Source organism: Populus euphratica, unplaced genomic scaffold (genome assembly GCF_000495115.2).
Source record: "Populus euphratica unplaced genomic scaffold, PopEup_1.0 scaffold672.1, whole genome shotgun sequence".
In the NCBI taxonomy this organism is placed as follows: domain Eukaryota; kingdom Viridiplantae; phylum Streptophyta; class Magnoliopsida; order Malpighiales; family Salicaceae; genus Populus; species Populus euphratica.
Window position 1 is genome coordinate 62,446 of NW_011500536.1, and position 14,956 is coordinate 77,401.

The window sequence follows — 14,956 nt, forward strand, 5'->3', positions numbered from 1 at the left end:
TTTTTTTTTAATTATTTTTAAAAATATTTTTTTAAAAAAAAAGATAAAAAAAAAAAGACTACGTGTTTTATGCGGGGCTGTGAAGGGTACAACCCTCACGGCAAATGCAAGGCCTCCCACACACAATGCAAGTAAACTAGTTATTTATGGCATCGTCTCATGTTTCAAAATTAACGAAAAAATACGAGAATTTCTTTTTAAGTCTAGACGTGTATCTTTTCCTAAAATCCAAATAAAACATGCATGGTTGCCGCCGGTCACAAAGAATTGGTTTGACTGTCATCCTTTGAGACTTGGCTCGGCTCGGGTTTGGGATGAGTTTGAGAAATAAAATGCCAGGAAGGGTTTGGTCCAAGAATCTCCGTTCGTTAAAAGAAAGCAGCAAGCATTGCAGTACTTGTAATCGACATGGTGCTTACAGACTATATGAACTTGCAGTAATTCTCGTCCATGGCTAATGTTATACGTCAGCGAACAAGCTATAAGTCTTGGCATCGAGAACTATTTGTCTAACAGAAGCTACTGCTCCTACTGCCGCCAACAATGTTGACATTACAGCTATCAACGTGTTTCCCCAGAAAACCAGGCCCTTCTTTGATGGCTTAAAAGTGACATTGTAGAAGACCATTGGCAAAATGAAATCCAAAGGAATGCATCCAAATGCTCCAAACAATGCCATGATGTCTCCAAAGAAAGGTAGCATGGTAGCCAACAATGTAGCGATTATAACAGACAATGATCGAAAAATCAACCTTGGCATGACATTGCGGAAGGAGAATTGATCCATCTTTGGGTCCGCAAACCATTTTTCGAAAACTTCGTTTGTGGGTTGCAAGTAAATCTGCAATAGCTAGCCCATGTTACATGTGAAACAGGATGCAACTCTGCTATAGATGGTAGGGAATAGGACTTACCAGAGCGATAGCAGTCACTTGCATGAGAATGAAGATGTTGGTTAGCAGAAGAAACCATCTAGGCAGCAGTGGCTGGCCATCACCCATAAAACTGGCTAGAATTGTTGGTTGAGCTTGGTTGCCAAATGCCCAATAACCTGAAATGCCAACACTGAAATATGTACAACCTATGACAGCATAGCATATGCATAAACCTTTGAACATCTTGCCCTTGATTGGGGGGGCTATAGTTGCCTGCAAAATAGAAGATTTTGAACTGTTTGAAATTCCCCTCTTTAACCACCTTGCTGAAGAGATGAGAAAATTTAGAGTATTGTAATCTGTTCGACTAATACGAAGCTAGTCGAAACAAACCTGTATTTCAGGGATAATTCCACTTGCATATGTGGTAGAGATGATCGAAATGGCATTAATAGCACTGAAAAACTGATTTTCTTGAGATCCTTTAATGGAATAGTCCTTAGAAGGTGCATTCTTGGAATTTCCTGATAAACAATTATTGTATAAATGAGTGTATGTAAAGAGGAAAATCTGATAATGACTAGTGATTTTTCTAACCAGTATGTATGGATCCTGCTGCGACGCAGGCGCTGTAAGCAAGACAAAGGATCAAAGAGAAAAGGTTAATATGCCTCAGAGAATGGAAAGATGGCATTTGTGCCAAGAATAATGTTGCAGCTCCAAAAATAATTATGAACTGGTACAGCTGCATTGTTCCATTTGAGTTGTGCAGCAAGTAAATGAACTGCAAGGAATAAACCAAACTGTTATGCAAATAAATAAATCAGCAGACTTCTTCAATTTTAAGGCATGGTAAGCTCTTCTTTATCCTGCTAATTTTTGTGTTCCAGAAATAGAAATCTGGAAAAACAATTGGATGCAATCTTTGAAAACCATCTCTTGATTTTCCTTTTGAGATCTCAGTGTGAGAAATATAACACGAACCTTCAGGCTCTGCCCTCCAAGAAGAGTACAGCCAATAACAGCACCATAGCATATTGAAAATTGAAGTGGCCCCACAAAAAACTTGCCCCATCCAGGTCCTGCCATTTTAAATCATCTTTCAAGTAGTTTTCACTAGTTGTTCTTCAAGAATGCCATTTGTTTTTGGTTATTTTGGCCATAAAATGAAACACATGCAGTTTGTTACTGCCAATAAATTAAGAATTCATTTCTTAAATGTGGGAGAAAATCACCTAGAATGTCTCTAGCCATGTCTCGGAATCGAATTTGCCGTTTCCCAAGCTTTTCATGGTGCTCCAAAACAGCAGATAGAAGATTGTATGCATAGAAAGTCACTAAAGCTGCAAGAGTTATGATTAGAACTCCAGGTACCCAGCCTAGTAAGGCCAGAGCAAAGGGAAGGCTAAAGATCACCGGACCGACGATTGATGTTGTCAAATGAAATCCACAGTGTATCCAAGATCCTACATCAATTTTACACAGAATTTACAGCTGTTTTCTGTTTGCTTGAAAAGAAATTTGTTTCTACTCAGAATCATGTGTAAACTACTAACCTCTTGATTGGAGGACGAACAAAGCTCCAGCATCAAGTTCTGTTGAAGAATCAATGACCCCCTTTTCCTTATCTATTTTTGATATGTTCATGGAGTTTGGAACCACCGTTGCCATCTGTCTCTAGTGTGCTTTGAGCCAGAGCAGCGCACAGTATCTACGCAACTGGAGATCCAAGTATACGCTATATATCTAAGAATTAATGATATGAACAGATAAGACAGCAAAGCAGTCAATCAAGCTACTCGACTGGTCATCCTTGACGGCTAAAGACGGCTATGATTCCACCATCATAAATTTAAAGATTTTGGCACTGTATTTTCAGTCCAGCAAAATAGTTCGGTGACCTTTCCCTTTTTGTCAAGGCTTCGAGTTATACTAAAGTTGACTTTTAATGATGCTAGTTTTAGGTTTTTTTTTTTTCAGATTAACGTGAGTGTTCGGACCAGCTTGCGCGCACCACGACTAATCCTATGGGTTCTGGAATTAACGACTATGTAAGTCTCCAATAGCCATTATATGAGCAACCAAGGATTCGAACCTGAGACTACAGAAATAACAAACCCCTTAATCCCAAGTTTTTACCACTTGGCCACCATCTAGATAATTAACTTTGCCTAACTTCAACCAGGTAAGAACCAAATCATGGAAACTTCAACTAATCTTGGTCTTTTGTAAATGTTTGCTTTCAGTGTAATTTGATAGCGTCAGTCAAAGTTGAAGCCTAAGTTTGAATTCAGTACGCAAATACTTCAATGTCAAAAATTCTAAATAGCTTATGTATGCTTTATTTCCTAAAAAAGATGCATCATTGTCATCCAGTGATGTACTTTATGAAAATGGCTAAGATACGAGGCCTGAATTTCAATAATGGTTATTGGAGTTGCTTGTTCTCCTGAATTTTCACATTTAAGTTTTTGAGTTTAACTAGTTGTTTGATATGGCATAAGAGCCTTAATAACTAAATAATGATGGATTTGAATCTTACTGCTCTCAATTCGAACAGCTTTCACTTGAGATGCCGCGAGGCAAATTTGTTTAATCTTGCACCATGTTTAATGTTTCTTTTCTTGTTGTAAAAGAGGGAAGATCATTAAACTTGGTTGATTCTTGCACAAGAGAAAAAATAACAGTTGCGACTTGCAACCGTTAAACATTAGCAAACAAGCTATACGTGCTGGCATCGAGAATTATTTGCCGAATTGAGGATATTGCCCCCAACACTCCTACTGCCGAACAGATTATGGCAATTGATGCGTTTCCCCAAAACATCAAGCCCTTCTTGGATGGCTTGAAAGTCACATTGTAGAATATCACAGGCAAAATGAAGTCTAGAGGAATGAATCCAAATGCTCCAATCACTGCATTAATATCACCGAAGAAAGGAAACATTGCAGCAATAGCTGTGGCTATGATTACTGATAATGACCGGGAAACCAACCTTGGCACAACATTGCGGATGGAGAACTGATCAGACTTTGCATCTGCAAACTTCCGTTCAAACACATCATTTGTTGGCTGCAAGTAAACCTGCACAAACAGAAGCATTCTGATTAAATCACTGCACGAGGTGTAATTCACGATTTCGGCAATCGCCGTGAATAATGTTCTAAGCCACTTATGCGTAATTGCAAGGATTAATGCTTTGCAAAGAAGGTATAATGCGTTGAAGTCGGTTTGACTTTGTTCTTGTAGCTAAACTGAGAATGTGTTAATGCTTAGAAACATAAAGATTTTTCGTTAGAAATCTGTGTGACAAAGAAGAACCCAGGTGTCTAATGACATTATCATCCAAAACAGGACTGGCCTTCACTGACTGCCATTTCTAGCTAGCAGCAATGAACATCTTACCACGCTGACGGCTGCTACTTGCAAGAGGGTGAGAACATTGATCATCAAGAGAACCCAAGTGGGAAGTAAAGGCTTTTCGTCAACCATAAAATTAGTTAAAATTACTCCCTTAGTCTGATTGCCAAATGCCCAATATCCAGAGATTGCAACACTGAAAAATGTCATTATTATGACAGCATAGCAGACCAGTAGACCTTTGAACATTTTCCCCTCGACCGGAGGTGCTACAGTTGCCTACAAACAGAAAGAGAACACATTGAGGACATAGTCCTTCCAGGAACCGATGTCTGCCGTTTTACTAATCTATAAACAAACCTTGTATAACAAAGAAAACCTGTATTTCAGGAATAATTCCATTTCCGTAGGTTGTAGCAATGATTGAAATAGCATTGAAGGCTCCAAAGACTCGATTCTGCATAGCTCCAATGATAGAATAGTCTTTTGGAGGCGCGTTCTTAGAGTTTCCTGCAAGGGATATAGAACATGGATCAAGGACAAAATATCCTTGAAGGATTTTTATGTATTCCTTTCTTTTTTCCTCTTACCTATATGAACAGAACCAGCCGTGGTACAAGCACTGTAAGCAAGAGCAAGGACTAGAGAGACAAGGTTGATATGCCGTAGGGAGTGGAAGGATGGAATCTGAGCCAGGATTAGCATCAGGATGCCAAAAATACTAACAAATTCGTACAGCTGCATGCTTCCCTTTGGAGTAGAGAGCAAGTAAATGAACTGCCAAGAAGGGGAAATACACCAGAAAACCAACCATCATAACTTTCTCTTGTCAATCCTTTATTAGCTAAACCACTACTGTAAACTGACCTTGAGACTCTGCCCCCCAAGAAGAATGCAAGCAATAACTGCACCATAGCATACACCAAACTGAATCGGACCAACAGAGTATCTCCCCCATGCTGGTCCTATAAGAAGACCATGAATTGATCGTTACAAAAATCAATTTTTGCTGCAATACATGAATCTTAATATTAAGCCTGTAGAGACAAGTTAACCTTATACTGTTTACATACCTAATATATCTTCAGCCATGACCCTGAACCTGAGCTGACGCCTCCCTATCTGAGCATGGTGCTCAAGAACTAATGAAAGAAGATTATAGGAATAGAATGTTATCAGAGCTGCCAGTGTCAGGCATAAAACACCAGGAAACCAACCCATCAAGGACAGGGCGTAGGGAAGACTAAGAAGAGCCGGAGCCACAATTGATGTTGTCAAATGGTATCCACAGTGCAGCCATTAACCTACCACAACACAAAAATTAATTTGCCATATCATATTCTAAGCATTTAGTCACTCAAAGTACCAGTGTTTTACTGTTACCTCTTGCTTTCAGCACAAACAAGGCTCCAGCATCAAGTTGCTCGGAAGAGATTGGTCCTTCTTCGCTATCTATTTCAGATAATTCCACGGAAGTAGGAAGTAGAGTTCCCATATCTCTATATCCTTAAGGCTAGGTAAATAGAATCTCCGGTACTCGGGCTAAAAGGATAGAATCTTCTTCTTCTTCTTCTTTTCTTTTCTTGTTAACGATGACCCATTAATCAACGCAAAATATGGACAAAAACAAAGAAGCCAACATCTACTGGCCTGAAGACAAGCGGTCACTTCAACCGCGGAAAGATTCTATATCACTTTGAAGACTTTGATCCTAGTAAGGTGGACCAACTGTTTTGGACTTCCATAGATCAATAAAAACTGATGGGTTCATAAGGCCCAATCATAGTTAATGTTGCACAAGAACCCGCCTAGTGCTGGCCCAAGGTATTTTTTAATTTAATATTTTATTCATTTTTTTTAAGTTTAGTGATCCTATTATAATTTAAATATTTTCATTTTAAAATATATTAAAATAATATTTTTATTTTAAAAAAAATTATTTTTAATACAAATACATTAAAACAATTTAAAAATATAAAAAAATTAATTTTAAATAAATAAAATAAAATTTTTAAAAACAAGATTTCAAGAAACTGCGAAACATCAAATTCAGACACCATCGCACAAGAACCTCAACAGACAGAACTAAAACCCCGCCGGCTTGAGTTACAGAAATCAGCTTAAGGAAACAAACACAGCATCTCACACTTTCTCTGTAAATATACATGCAAAGCATGGTAATTTCGAAGCATAAATAAATAAAATTATAAAGAGACTAATAAGTTGTAAATAATTTGGAAAAATGGTAGAAGTAGATGCGGTGACCAAAAAGAAGAACAAAACAAAAGAAAGAAGATGCAAAAGGAGGACTCAAATGTTTCAGCTCTTGTTGCTTCCATTATAGCTTCCAAAAAGCGCAGCCTGTCAGGAAAACGTCGGATGTGCCAGGTAAGTAAAGGAAGGGAACTTGTGCATTGTTTTTTGAAGTATATTTGGGTTTTGTTGATTAGTTATTGAGATTAAAGTTGAGTTATTTATTTATTTATGTTTTGAATGGTTTAGAGTGACAAAGATGAGAAATTGTGATGTGGGTTTTGCTTCTTCTTTTTTTTGTTGATTTTAGTGGTTTGTGTTGTTTGTTAGGAGATTTATGAATTTGAACCAGAATCAGGAATTGGTAGAAGGAGGTTTTGCTTGCTTGTTTGTTTGATTGATGTGTGTATCATGGGGCATTGCAAGCACTTGCATTTGCTGTTGTTTTTTGATTGAGATATCAGATGTTGTGCTTAAGAAAACTAAGACTTGTTTCCAAGCAAAATATGAGCTTGTTGGGTTTTCTTTTGGGAAATAACTTGGTGTGTTATTATTTTATATTAATTAACATTTGTGTAACTTACAGCGTGTTAAAAAATGATCGGCAGGGGATGTGTTTTAGCCTTCCTACTCCAAATGATCCATTCAATGACAGGAATGGTAAACTCTCTCTCCCTCGTGTGCATGAATGCTCGTGTAAATAACAAAAATTAAAATGACTGCTTTTCTGTTCTCACTAAAAGTTCTCGCCTCCAATATAGTTTGGCAAGTTGCGAGCCTGAATTTCTTGTGTCCACACCTGAGAAACTTTTGGAGCTTGTTTCCCTGAAGGCTATGGATTTATCAGGGTTCACCTTTCTGGTAATGTTTTAAGCTTTTATTTTACAAGAACTTTTGTTCTAAGTTTATCGTCATGGTTTCTAATCTCTAGATTTTACAGATGAAATAATCATACATTTTGCACACACATTACATTACAATTCTCCTCTTGAAAGCTTGCGTTGCTTTGAATTGATACATTTTCTGTGATTGACTCAAAGTTTTCTGAAAGTTGTTTACAGATGGTCCTTCATATAATAGACGTGAGTCACTATCTTGTCTCCCCTTATTTCTAGCAACTTTGGACCTGTCTGATTGGATTACAAAATACAGTAGCATAGCAGTCTAGTAAGGATGGTGGAATATGATTGCACTATGCATATCTAGTGTGTTGAGTGGGTACTGTTAAGTAGCATAGCAGTCCTGTCCAGTAAGGATTATGAAATATGGTGGAACTATGCATATCAAGTGCATTGAGTGGGTGCTGTGTGCTGCATTTTCTGTGTTTTGAGCCATTGTGATGATCAGCTGTTTGGAATTTGATGATTTCTTATGTGTTCTATGCTCAAATAAATCTCTTAAAAAAGATTTTTGGGATCTATTGTTTATTCCTGTTTTATTGATTTTGTGATATGATAGGTTGTTGATGGAGTGGAATCTCTTTATAAAGGTGGTTGTCTTGATGCTCTTAAAGCCATTAGGCAATCTATTTCTGTTTGTCCCCGGCCTGTGGTTTTCAACAATTTCCTTAGTTGTTCTTGCGTTCTGGCTTTACAGAATCTTCTCCTGGGAACACTTTTAGATTTTCTCTCAATCTGTCTATTCCCAGTCAAAGTGCATGCGTTGTGCAAACAACAAATGTGTGCACTTCTGACGAAATAAGACTTATAATGGTGTTTATATCTCAATATCTAGATATCTGCTTTCTACTTTTTATGTGAATATTTGTACATGGAGCAAGTTATCACACCTGCAACCAGATTCTGGCTCAAGGTGCTTCAAAGTCCATTACCATAAGCTATAGCATTTCCTAAAGTTCTAGTTGCGCAAAGTCTATACTGTATAAACTATAGCGAAATAATATAGTATGATAATGTATTCACTGGCAGTGTCCTTGATGTTTGTGACTTTTTTACACGGAATCCAAGTTTTGAATCATGCTTTTCACAGCCAACTCGCCTCTCAACCCTTAAAGGTGCTATATGTAGTTGGAAATGATAGTAACTCTTTCAATTTAGTTAAGATGCTCAAAATCAATGGTTATGCTGTCTCTACTGGCTCTAATCACAATATTTCAGATGATGATAACAGGTCAGTACTTTATTTATGCCTGTTAACTATTCTTTTCTCCAGTAGTGTTGTTTCTGCGTGCCTTTTCATTTCATATTATTTTTCTCATCTTTAACTGAAATTTTGGTGCTGACACGTTTCTTATCTTGAGACTCAAGCAGCAAATGGGATGTTAGAGGATAGAAGGTAGACAAAAGTTTGAATGGTACTACAGTATATAAATGTTAGAAATCAGGCAATTATGGAATAATGTAATAATAATTACTACGGTGACACATGTTATAAATACTATCTTATAAAACCAAGCTGATTTTCTGCTAAGCTTCTCCTATTCTGGTTTTAGGCTTAAACTTCAAATTGGGGTCGTGGAACAGAATTGGGTAACCTGATTTATCCTGTTTGCTACCACTTCTAAGGTTGCTCTTCGGCACAAAGTTCTTCTAGTCATGGGCTCTTATAACTTATTTTTGTTTGCTTTGTTCAGCCTGGATATGAATGTCAGAAGGAAACCTCTGGTCTCCGTGATCAATGTGGAGCACATCCTACTACTGATTTAGCTTTCTACGAAACTGTAATCTTACCCAATTTTGTTCAGTCAATTGATAATTATGTTCAAATCCTCACAAGAATGGCCAGGCACACTATCAATGGCGTCCCCCATAGCTTTTTAACCAAAGAAGATGCACCGATAGCTGGACCACTTAACAAAATTCTTGAGCAATGTGGGCAGGCACTGCCTGATGCCATGAGAAACTTGCATCTCACATGATCCATGTTGGAATCATGAAGCTTCAATTTTTGCTCATCATTACTTCATCCCCATTCTTTACAGGTCCTAGAATGTCTTCACCAGAAGCAACGATTGCATTGTCAGTACCCAGTTTCTATCCTGGACGGGTCTCGCAAATGGTGATAATTTATAATGTGCAACATCCTCTCAGTGGTTTTGAAGATAATATAGATGAGAGCCTGAGTTATTTCTGGTTCCATGCATGGTATAGCAAGCCAGAATGGCTGTGTTAGTGAAAATTTGTGAACATTTTAGTTTCTTTGAGTTGTCTTTCATTCTCTTGGTGGTTACCTAACAGAATGATGTCACAGTTTTGTCTCCAGAATATATACCACTATCGTTTTTCACACTCAAGATATTATATTTGCCCTATCTCCCTCCTTCGACACTATTTTGGCTTGCCAATCATGCTTTTATCTGATTTTAAATGCAAATTGTTGATGGTAGGTTGGAATTTGGTAGAAATTTAATGTCATTTGTCACATGCAAAACCAATTTCGAGTTTATTACCACATGCATACGCTAACCAAAGTTTTTGTTCTCTCTTAGTTTTTTTGTTGCAGGGAACAATCCTACAAGGTCAAGTCAGGCGTTAACTGGCCTCCGTCACCAAGTCAGTAGTCGTGTAAAAATCAAGCAAATTTTATGACATTTCAAGACCGCGTATCCCATGGATAACTCGTAACAACTAAAAAAACCATAGGAGTTTTGTCATACACAGAGCAGATGTTGATGTTCTGAGCTTGTTTCGTCTTTTTCAAGTTTGTATTTATACTAAATAAATGTATACGTGCATGTTTTAGATCTGATATGGTTTGGATTGGATTTCAGTTCAGATGTTGTGAAAACCAAAACTTTAGGATTTTATCACAATCCAAACCAAAATCATTTTTTTACCTGAAAAAACTTACCCATTCGGATACCATTGTTGCCCCTGCGCTCCTATAGTAAATGAAACTTATGGAACTCCAGCAAGCTTAGTTTGTCAACTTTTCAATAAATCAATTAAGGGATTTGAACCTGAAACTTTAGGCTAAATGGATTCCTTATCTCATTGTAAATAGTCTATAAAAATGGATTTTTTTATGGATTTAAATTAATAACTCGAAAAAGTAATTTAGAGGTCCAGTATTCGGAATAACGTCAATGACCAGTCTCGTGGTTAACTTGAAAGACTTTAATAAAGAAAACGGCATGAGGATCCATGACTGTATGACACAATATACAATGGGAGCTTCTCATGTATTTGAGATTTGATATATATAGAGAGAGAGTTAATAAGGTTTCGAAAAGGCGCGCGGAAACAGGTTTTTCTCTTTCTTATTTTTGAGAAAGAAATGCTGATGAGAGCTTGAGGTGGGCAGGCTGGAATTTCCTGTTGGTCTTCACATTTTGAAGAGCAAGCTGTTGGACCAGATATGTTGACGGACGGTATGGTATCTTCTGGGGAGAGGGTGGTTGGTAGGCAGTAGTGGGGTATGATGAGAAACAAATATTAGCACATAAAAATGATGTTTTAGCAACCAATATCACATACCCAAAACCTAAAAAATATACATATACATGAATTTCTTGATGATATAGCTTCGGTTATATCTCTTCCTTCTGCTCTCTTTCATTTCATCGATCCCTGTTCGTTTGAGCTAGACATCGCACCTCCTTCCCATCTCACAATCATTCTATTCTTATCTTCCAAGGTTTACCCAGAAATTAAAGCCTTCACACGTACAGATATCCTCCTTGCAATATTAGAGTTTTTCTTTTCTTTATTTGGACTGCAGAAGCCCGAAAACGATGCCTTGTCTTGCAAGATTAGCTAACCAATGTAACAGTTCCCATTGAGTTGAAATTAGTATAATTTATCTGCTGGCAATGGTTTCTTAATTAATAATGTTTTCCCAATATTCTATCGCCTGTAAGTTAAGCTGTCGGCAGGCTCTTAATGCGATATAATTATTTAATATATTCAACGTAGAACTATATATGTTGAGATAGTTTTTATGGTAATTGACCTCCAATTATGATGCTCTTGCCTTTCCTTTTCCACATCAAATCTTCTTGGTCTAATGCAATCATGGCTCTAACTTTTTTATTCTTGAATGATTAACAGGAATTATATTTTTAAATAAATAAACTATAGAGATCCCATTGGTACGACGTCTAAAGAAGGCATCTGGTACCATTGCGTGTGGTCATTTAATGAGTCAAATAACTGCAGATTCTCCCATACAGCGAAGCTGAAATTAATTATTGGTGTTACTTTGGTGCTCTCTAGTGTATATGTTTTGTTGATCTGGAAGAAAACACACGAGGCAGCTTCAAGACATGACAGCACATCTAGGTGACTTCGGACTGGCAAGATTTCTTCAAGAACCCAACAATGGTGGTCAAACAAACTTTATTGGATTAAGAGGAACATTCGGTTATGCAGCCCCAGGTAAATATAATTCTTCTGATTCTTAATTTAGTCTTTCATTGTTCAGGAAAAAATATTTCTCTGACAAGTCTATTGTAAAAATTGCTGTCATGTTGCTCGAAGCTCCATATTTTTATGCTGTTGTTGAGTATGACTTCGGAAGCGACGTTTTGACAGAAGGCGATGTGCACAGTTATGACATCCTCTTGTTAGCGATGTTCACTTGGAAAGATCCACTACTGATGTGTCCGGAGAGGGTTTAGATCTTCACAGATCTGCTAGCATTGCTTTGCCTGAACGAAGATTGAAGACACTATTCTAGTAATTCTACCTGAGGAAGTAGTTACTACGGAGAAACACAGAGGCCAAACAGTTTATGAGGCCTGAATTTCAATAATGGTTATTGGAGTTGCTTGTTCTCCTGAATTTTCACATTTAAGTTTTTGAGTTTAACTAGTTGTTTGATATGGCATAAGAGCCTTAATAACTAAATAATGATGGATTTGAATCTTACTGCTCTCATTCGAACAGCTTTCACTTGAGATGCCGCAATGCAAATTTGTTTAATCTTGCACCATGTTTAATGTTTTTTTTCTTGTTGTAAGATATTGTTTGGCACTGTGTTTCAAAAGTGTTTTTAAAAAAATTTGAAAATTTTCTTTTTTATATAGTTTTGAATTAATATGTTTTTGATGTTTTCAAATCATTTTGATGTGCTGATTTCAAAAATGATTTTTTCAAAAATAAAAAAATATTATTGACATATTTTTCTAAATGAAAAGCATTTTGAAAAGCAACAGCAACCATACTTTCAAGCAAGCATACCTTCAAACACGCGGGAAAATCATTAAACTTGGTTGATTCTTGCACAAGAGAAAAAATAACAGTTGCGACTTGCAACCGTTAAACATTAGCAAACAAGCTATACGTGCTGGCATCGAGAATTATTTGCCGAATTGAGGATATTGCCCCCAACACTCCTACTGCCGAACAGATTATGGCAATTGATGCGTTTCCCCAAAACATCAAGCCCTTCTTGGATGGCTTGAAAGTCACATTGTAGAATATCACAGGCAAAATGAAGTCTAGAGGAATGAATCCAAATGCTCCAATCACTGCATTAATATCACCGAAGAAAGGAAACATTGCAGCAATAGCTGTGGCTATGATTACTGATAATGACCGGGAAACCAACCTTGGCACAACATTGCGGATGGAGAACTGATCAGACTTTGCATCTGCAAACTTCCGTTCAAACACATCATTTGTTGGCTGCAAGTAAACCTGCACAAACAGAAGCATTCTGATTAAATCACTGCACGAGGTGTAATTCACGATTTCGGCAATCGCCGTGAATAATGTTCTAAGCCACTTATGCGTAATTGCAAGGATTAATGCTTTGCAAAGAAGGTATAATGCGTTGAAGTCGGTTTGACTTTGTTCTTGTAGCTAAACTGAGAATGTGTTAATGCTTAGAAACATAAAGATTTTTCGTTAGAAATCTGTGTGACAAAGAAGAACCCAGGTGTCTAATGACATTATCATCCAAAACAGGACTGGCCTTCACTGACTGCCATTTCTAGCTAGCAGCAATGAACATCTTACCACGCTGACGGCTGCTACTTGCAAGAGGGTGAGAACATTGATCATCAAGAGAACCCAAGTGGGAAGTAAAGGCTTTTCGTCAACCATAAAATTAGTTAAAATTACTCCCTTAGTCTGATTGCCAAATGCCCAATATCCAGAGATTGCAACACTGAAAAATGTCATTATTATGACAGCATAGCAGACCAGTAGACCTTTGAACATTTTCCCCTCGACCGGAGGTGCTACAGTTGCCTACAAACAGAAAGAGAACACATTGAGGACATTAGTCCTTCCAGGAACCGATGTCTGCCGTTTTACTAATCTATAAACAAACCTTGTATAACAAAGAAAACCTGTATTTCAGGAATAATTCCATTTCCGTAGGTTGTAGCAATGATTGAAATAGCATTGAAGGCTCCAAAGACTCGATTCTGCATAGCTCCAATGATAGAATAGTCTTTTGGAGGCGCGTTCTTAGAGTTTCCTGCAAGGGATATAGAACATGGATCAAGGACAAAATATCCTTGAAGGATTTTTATGTATTCCTTTCTTTTTTCCTCTTACCTATATGAACAGAACCAGCCGTGGTACAAGCACTGTAAGCAAGGGCAAGGACTAGAGAGACAAGGTTGATATGCCGTAGGGAGTGGAAGGATGGAATCTGAGCCAGGATTAGCATCAGGATGCCAAAAATACTAACAAATTCGTACAGCTGCATGCTTCCCTTTGGAGTAGAGAGCAAGTAAATGAACTGCCAAGAAGGGGAAATACACCAGAAAACCAACCATCATAACTTTCTCTTGTCAATCCTTTATTAGCTAAACCACTACTGTAAACTGACCTTGAGACTCTGCCCCCCAAGAAGAATGCAAGCAATAACTGCACCATAGCATACACCAAACTGAATCGGACCAACAAAGTATCTCCCCCATGCTGGTCCTATAAGAAGACCATGAATTGATCGTTACAAAAATCATTTTTTGCTGCAATACATGAATCTTAATATTAAGCCTGTAGAGACAAGTTAACCTTATACTGTTTACATACCTAATATATCTTCAGCCATGACCCTGAACCTGAGCTGACGCCTCCCTATCTGAGCATGGTGCTCAAGAACTAATGAAAGAAGATTATAGGAATAGAATGTTATCAGAGCTGCCAGTGTCAGGCATAAAACACCAGGAAACCAACCCATCAAGGACAGGGCGTAGGGAAGACTAAGAAGAGCCGGAGCCACAATTGATGTTGTCAAATGGTATCCACAGTGCAGCCATGAACCTACCACAACACAAAAATTAATTTGCCATATCATATTCTAAGCATTTAGTCACTCAAAGTACCAGTGTTTTACTGTTACTGTTGGGTGTGGACACAACATAGTTGGTGGCAGCCATGTTAGACATGGCTAAAGTCAATGGTGGTTGCATGGTGGGTGCCTAACCAAAGAAATTGTTGTCCACCATTGTTGACTAAAGAAGAAACTTGTCTCCCACATCAGCTATAAATAGAGAGTGCCATTGATAGCTGATGAGCACCACGAGATAGAGAGAAACACAGAGAGAGAGA

General features: G+C 37.7%; 2 protein-coding genes, 2 long non-coding RNA genes and 1 pseudogene across 8 annotated transcripts in view; 2 read left to right on the forward strand and 3 right to left on the reverse strand.

The window, feature by feature from the left end:
* Positions 1–345: 345 nt before the first annotated feature.
* On the reverse strand, positions 346–2,629 carry LOC105115259 (GABA transporter 1-like). Its single transcript, XM_011012100.1, has 7 exons — positions 2,432–2,629; positions 2,111–2,341; positions 1,860–1,957; positions 1,473–1,659; positions 1,269–1,399; positions 915–1,148; positions 346–841 (listed from the first exon to the last, which is right to left on the reverse strand). The coding sequence occupies exons 1-7, from the start codon at positions 2,544–2,546 to the stop codon at positions 461–463; spliced, it is 1,377 nt and encodes a 458-aa protein (XP_011010402.1). The 5' UTR covers positions 2,547–2,629; the 3' UTR covers positions 346–460.
* Positions 2,630–3,442: 813 nt separating this feature from the next.
* Positions 3,443–14,956, reverse strand: part of LOC105115260 (GABA transporter 1-like) — a 16,304-nt gene continuing 4,790 nt past the window's right edge. Inside the window, exons 2-8 of one of the 2 annotated variants that reach the window (XM_011012101.1) lie at positions 14,438–14,668; positions 14,232–14,329; positions 13,955–14,141; positions 13,744–13,874; positions 13,409–13,642; positions 12,660–13,087; positions 3,443–3,531 (exon numbers count right to left, since the gene is read on the reverse strand). In XM_011012101.1, the coding sequence (XP_011010403.1) occupies positions 12,707–13,087; positions 13,409–13,642; positions 13,744–13,874; positions 13,955–14,141; positions 14,232–14,329; positions 14,438–14,668 (1,262 nt within the window). In that variant the 3' untranslated portion in view covers positions 3,443–3,531; positions 12,660–12,706. Of the gene's footprint in view, positions 3,532–12,644; positions 13,088–13,408; positions 13,643–13,743; positions 13,875–13,954; positions 14,142–14,231; positions 14,330–14,437; positions 14,669–14,956 lie in introns of those variants that run through there. The other variant, XM_011012102.1, reaches the window with a different exon arrangement.
* LOC105115264 (GABA transporter 1-like) lies at positions 3,463–5,984 on the reverse strand (annotated as a pseudogene).
* On the forward strand, positions 6,284–8,197 carry LOC105115263 (uncharacterized). The gene is made up of 4 exons (XR_840309.1): positions 6,284–6,623; positions 7,097–7,148; positions 7,250–7,349; positions 7,947–8,197. It is a non-coding gene; the product is annotated as an uncharacterized LOC105115263 (long non-coding RNA).
* LOC105115262 (uncharacterized) lies at positions 8,447–9,759 on the forward strand. Of its 4 annotated transcripts, none has more exons than XR_840305.1 (2): positions 8,447–8,618; positions 8,749–9,759. It is a non-coding gene; the product is annotated as an uncharacterized LOC105115262 (long non-coding RNA). The 4 variants fall into 4 exon arrangements; XR_840308.1 differs by having other exon boundaries at positions 8,756–9,759; XR_840306.1 differs by having other exon boundaries at positions 8,759–9,759.

Bases quoted from the DNA above. Each gene is read 5' to 3' on its own strand.
- LOC105115259 (XM_011012100.1), bottom strand. From the start codon at position 2,546: ATGGCAACGGTGGTTCCAAACTCCATGAACATATCAAAAATAGATAAG. The intron at 1,149-1,268 runs GTTTGTTTCGAC...TCTATTTTGCAG, and splicing joins GAATTATCCCTGAAATACAG to GCAACTATAGCCCCCCCAAT. The intron at 842-914 runs GTAAGTCCTATT...TAGCTATTGCAG, and splicing joins AAGTGACTGCTATCGCTCTG to ATTTACTTGCAACCCACAAA.